This window comes from Limulus polyphemus, unplaced genomic scaffold (assembly GCF_000517525.1).
Source record: "Limulus polyphemus unplaced genomic scaffold, Limulus_polyphemus-2.1.2 Scaffold3853, whole genome shotgun sequence".
NCBI lineage: Eukaryota > Metazoa > Arthropoda > Merostomata > Xiphosura > Limulidae > Limulus > Limulus polyphemus.
In genome coordinates, this window is record NW_013669463.1 from 70,474 (window position 1) to 76,568 (window position 6,095).

The following is a 6,095-nucleotide window of genomic DNA, read 5'->3' on the forward strand; positions in this document are numbered from 1 at the left end:
AACATCAAATTTTATTTTTCAGACGGTAACAAGGTAAATATAACAAAATATTTAATGTCAAAAAACAAAAGTTATCTAAGTATTGCCTCATCGAAAAACAATTTTTAAGAAAACATTTTAAAAAGCTGCGCCTACAAATCTCGGTAGTTATGGAAACTTTGTTAACTGCATAAGGAAACAAAGGATTCATCCTGGCGTTTAAATCTACATTTGCTTTAAATATTTGTGCCATAGATAAATGGCAAAGGGCTTGTGAGCATATATCTATGGCCTTCAAAATTGTGAAAAAAATATATACATAAGTACAAAACAAAAATGTTATACTCTGACTACTTTTCTTACAAATCACACAAACTAAAACTATTGAAATCAAAAACTCAACCTATATAACACATTTATAATATTAGAAAATAAATGTTATAAACGAGAAAAACATTGTGAATCGTAATTTTAATAACTGTTCAAATTGGCACATCCAGATAATGGTGGTATATATATATATGAATGCCCTTAAACGAGACGAGCATGTATATTGCTTGCTGGAAAACAATTTGTCAACATATAATCATGCTATTGGCTAAGAATTAGTAACGTTTCGATAGGTCAAACAATAGTTTTTATGCAATGATATTACTAAAGATATATGTCTTAACTATATGTACTACACGTGGTACGTATTTTAAGTACGGCTATTGTGTAAATAAACTTTCATGATCCAGCCATGAAAAGTAAGAACAAAATAAACTAATCGAAAAAAGTTAACATATGTAGAACAAATAATTATTCTACTATTTCAACACTTACATATTGATTGAGTAAAAAGTAATTATGATCCTTCCCAATTATTAGGATTAAATTACAAGAGCTTGAACAGGATAAGAAATATATCAAGTATTATGTCACGTGAACATCCAGTTCTTATAAGTCACGCTAATAAAACTTTTGCATATTAGGAAGACTCAGATTTTCACAGATTAATAATGGCTTCACCAAGAAAATCACTAAAGCCATCATAGAATACTCTGAAAAACACAAAATGGAAGGAAAATCTGGGACATTCCATAGGAAAAATTTCCTTCGTGACTTACAGGACAGTGACCCAAAGTTCACTGTGCAGTCAAGGATAAGACATACCACAACACTTCATATTCATGAAGATTGCCTATCCAGGTAAATACACGAAATACACAATTAAAGTATAAAAGTTTGGTGAACACAAACTGAAAGTCGAAAATCAGACTTTTATACCTTGTCACGAACATCAAATCACAAATAAAATCAAGGCGTAAATGTCTGGCGAATCACCATTCGTTAATTTATATTTATTGATTTAAATCTGTTGGCTGACTTTACACTGGGGGAGGTCCATGTGGATAATGTAGCATGAGCTCCATTGATTGGCCGTAGTTATTGATTAGTGCGCAGGTCAGTTGGTCTTCTGATTTGGGGAAAAGACTCGCTAGTCCGAAACCTACGAGAAGGAACAGTTGGAGAGGAAGTGATTTCCAAAACATGTCGGACAAGCGTTGTCGGATGCTTCTGTTCTGTAAATCTTGGTTTTCGTCTTCTAAGAGATTGCTGTAAATAAATGAAAAAATAAAAACTCTACAGAAATTAAAATTCGAAAAAAAAGAAGTATATCTAGAGAAATATACATGAAATTTATAGCATAAAAACTTGTAGTTTGAAGTTCTGAATCACTATTACGTTAAAATTCGGGTTTCGATCCCTGCAGTGGGTCCGGCACGGCTAGTTATGAATAATCAATATAGCAAAAAACGTCCATTATAAAGGCACGAAAACTAAAAGAAACCCTTGCAATAATAAAACAGTTTAATAACAACTTTTAAAAAAGTAGAACAGTTTTATTTCTGCATTTATATTCATTTTCTAATATTAATTTCTGCTCCATAAAGTTTATCTCATTTTCTAAAAAGCATGATCATTATTTATACAATAAGACTTAGATTTTTTAATATATTTCAAACATTTTTAAGTCATGATTTGTACACAAATAAATACTTGTACATCTAACTCACTTACCTCGTTTCGTTACTTAGATCCAAAGTGCTGGCCCTTGCGTTTGATAGATCTTGAAAAATTATCTGAAACGTTATCAAAACAATAAGGAGTTTGTAATAAAAAAAAAGGCCACTAATTTACCAAGCAGCGCACCGAAATATAACATATAGTAAATATAAGACACCAAAGTATCAACAATTTTAGTTTCTTAATTGAAGGGAAAATAATTAAAATAAATCATATAAGTGCACGAATTTGTAAAGGTATGTATGTTGTACTTGTAGAAACGGCATCTTCGTGCTATTTTTTAGCAAGCACGTGTCTATGAATATGTTTATACCCTTCAATATCACTAGGTCAACTTACGCTAAATTTGCAACCTTGAAACTAAATACATTGCATTGGTCCATGAAACTAGAGGGAGTGTAATATGATAAACATGGGCGTCCGCAGAATGGGGCAAAGGGGCATTTACTTCAAACCCTGAAATTTCAGAAGAGCATTTATTTGAATAATTCACTTAAAAGTATTATAAAATAATATTATTCACATATAAATAACGAAATTTAGGTGTACAAAAAGAAGCCATAGGTAGCCAGGGCCCCGCATTTATACTTCCAGGCGACGGCCTGTGCTTTGAGATGACTTCCATTTCACTCATCAAATATAAGTTTGCTGGTGAACACCGTTTCGTTCATTTCCAAATGCTAATAAGATTTACAATACCACAGAACAATGTTTACAAGCATCTGAGTTTCAAATGTTTCAGGAAGAGCCTCCCCTCCCCCATCCCGCGAACAATGACTTCACCGCGTTCGTAGATTGTTGGCTTGCCCCCACCTGGAATAAATTCTGCAGGCGTCCATAAGATAGATAATTTGTATAACTAGCAGTCGTGTTCTAACATCAACCGTTGCGCTAATTTCTTCACTTTAGGATTTGTTTTCAAAACTAAAATGATACAACGCTTGACATCTATCATTAAATGGTATTCATTGTTTGGCCATATTGGATACTTTGTGAGCAAAAAAAGAAAAAAACTAATTCCACAATAATATCTATGTTAAATTGAGATATTTAAAGTTTGTACTACGTTCAAAAGAAGTAAAATATTTCTAATTGATTTAGATACAATAGAAGCTTACCATTTGTGGATTACTTTTATCTTTCAATTTATCCTCCAATTGCCAAATGAGTCTGTTACAGTTGTCTCGTGACGCAGTAACTCGTGCCATCATATCCTCTATCTTTTGTTGTAACAAATCAATTTCGTTATTTGCGTCCCACGGTAACTCATCATCTATATTACTCGTTTTTAAAGTGTTGTATTCGTCAGTCAGTAAGATGATGTTCTGTTGGGCACGATGCATCATTGACTCATATTTTTCTAAATCTTGGTGGATATCCTACGTGACAAAGGAATGCTAAAGTCAATCAGAAGCAGAATGAGTGTTTATAGTTAAATATTGCTTCCGGCGATTTAGCGTTGTAAAATAAAGATATCTAATAACTTCGCAAAGCTATTAAGCTTATACCCTATAATCAAATTATCCATCATATTGAACTATTTATGTAGGGCAACTATTAATCGAATAATGTTTATTACAGGATTAACTTACCATATATTTTCTATACATGTGTGAAATCAACTCATCATCATATTCTGATTCCATAAGATGTATTTCTGCAAGCTTAATTTCTGTTTTCTTTAATCTTTCTAATACTTCTTCCAGCTCCCTCCAAACCTCTTGGATATTTTCCAGTTCGATTTGATTAGAGGCCTCCTTTGAAAACATGAATTATAATACACTCTATAATAAAACTATTACAGAATCATTCAACTGTTTCGAACATTATCAGTTAAGTAGACACAAAACAATGCAGTGATTACGTTTCCTTAAAGTTGTTCCTTATTCAAATACTGAACAAAGAAAAGAAGTCAAACATACTGTTGGTGTGAACGTACTTTGTAGTCACTATGAAGAAAACCTATACACTGGATAGGTGAAAAAAAAAAGAAACAAAGCACGTTCACACCAACAGTATTTTTGATACTTTTCACTATGATTTTGGTCCAGCTTATCTCTCTTTGGTTAACTTGTGTTCCGGGTTACTGATGAGGAGCGAAATTCTCCGAAACTAGTACAACCCAATAACACACGTTGATCAAAGCGTAGATTGAACTGGACCTCCCTTGAACTTGGACTTCGAAATCAAACAATTTTCGGAATACTAAGTTGATTTATTAACGAACAGGGGGTACTTATAACGGTAGCAACACAAATCGTTATCATATTTCATATATATAAGTTATATCCTGTCTGTCAAGTCAGGGTACATTTTCTGTCTGAACAGTAATAAACAAGCGAAATACGACCAATTATAAATATAAATTGAAGGTGCTGTCAGCGTTACTTACCTTTGTTTGGCGTGCCTCTTGTTGGTTCTGGAAGGCTTTTGATTCTGGTAAAGCTGTTTGCTCCGCAACAAGAAACGGTAACGTTACTTCTTTCATATTCGATGGAATTTCTTTAATTTCACATAACGAGTTTCTTTCTTCTTCAAACGGTATATTAGGTGACTCTTCTGCTATATTGCAACCTAAATATAATTCATTTTCTGGTGAACATAATCTTGTGTTTTGTTTATCTGGAGAAGTTACCGGGGATAAACACCTTGATGTTTCTAAATGCTCATTTTCACAACTATAGGAAACAACTTCATCAACGCGAACACAAATATTGGGTGGTTTTATTGTTTCCGTTCTTTTCGTAACATTTTCATTTGCTTGAGCAATATGGATAGCTTGTGTCACAATATTTTCAACTACAGAAGTAATAAATTTTTCAGTCGTTGTTTCTACTGTATCTCGAGGACTAGGAGCGTCTTTCTTTGGTTCGCACGAATGTTCTATTTCAATAAATTTGTGCTCACTAGAATCTAGATCTTCATCTACTAAAGCAAAGCCCAGTCTTTCGCTGTTTGTTGCCTCAGTATGAAAATAAGTTTCTAACTCTTTTCTAAAACTTTCGTATTTACTAACTGAGCATTGGTCTGCCTGTTTAAACGTGTGTTGTCCGGAAATATCATCAACTGTCTGCATAATGGTAGTGACTGTTTCTCGTGGTGTGCCATGATCTGAAAAAATAACATCCTTTTCTACTCCAGTCGTAACTACTGGATTTTCAGCCTGATTTGTAAGAACACCACTGTTGTTTGAAATGTGATTTTTATATTCCTCTAAAAGATGTAATTGGCTTTCATTCTGTTCCACAAGATGATCTTCATAAGATATTACATTCTCATTAACTTGAAATTCATGCCCTCGTTCTTGAATTTGATCTGAAAAGATAACGTTCTCACAAGAAGCAGTAATATCTCCAATTCCAAAAGTAAATGATGGCTGTTCAAACTGTTTTTCATTGAACTTATCGTCAAAAGATTTAATATTTTGATTAAATATGGAAGAACATGAATGTTCTTCAATTGCATCGGTGACAGCATTATCACCAAAACATATTTTATTATCATCTGTTGAAAAGTTGGGCGATGATAAATCGATATGGGATTCTTCTTCAACAGACTTGACAGTTGGCTCCACATCAACCTGTTCTGTAAAACCCCGACTCTTGCAAAAACTAAAATCTTCTTCATCATAAATATACTCTGTAAGATATTGGTTCTTACGATTACTAAAACCTTCGTCTGCAGAAGAGGTATATAGTTTCTCATCAATATATTCTGTAGAATCCTGGTGATTATAAATATTCAAATCCTCTTCTACAGAAGATACGCGTACTTCCTCATTGATGCGTTCTGTTGAATCATGGTTCTTATAATAATTGAAATTTTCTTCTACAGAAGAGACAGGTAGCTCCTCTTCAATATGCTCTGTAGAATCCTGACTCTTATAAAAAGTGGAATCCTCTTCAGGCTCTCTAACAGAAGAGAAGGGCAACTCCTCTTCAATATGCTCTATAGGATCCTTACTCTTATAAAAAGTGCAATCCTCTTCAGGCTCTCTTACAGAAGAGAAGGGCAACTCCTCTTACAATATGTTCTGTAGGATCCGT

The 6,095-nt window shown here is 33.4% G+C and overlaps 1 protein-coding gene across 25 annotated transcripts in view; it reads right to left on the reverse strand.

The window, feature by feature from the left end:
• LOC106470165 overlaps nucleotides 1-6,095 on the reverse strand; it is a 14,329-nt gene continuing 8,234 nt past the window's right edge. For 24 of the 25 annotated variants that reach the window (XM_022398771.1, XM_022398761.1, XM_022398765.1 and 21 more), the window contains 5 exons: nucleotides 4,442-6,067; nucleotides 3,642-3,806; nucleotides 3,168-3,428; nucleotides 2,044-2,105; nucleotides 1-1,578 (listed from right to left, as the gene is read on the reverse strand). In XM_022398771.1, coding sequence (XP_022254479.1) covers nucleotides 1,350-1,578; nucleotides 2,044-2,105; nucleotides 3,168-3,428; nucleotides 3,642-3,806; nucleotides 4,442-6,067 — 2,343 coding nt within the window. In that variant the 3' untranslated portion in view covers nucleotides 1-1,349. The remainder of the gene's footprint in view (nucleotides 1,579-2,043; nucleotides 2,106-3,167; nucleotides 3,429-3,641; nucleotides 3,807-4,441; nucleotides 6,068-6,095) is intronic. The other variant, XM_022398756.1, reaches the window with a different exon arrangement.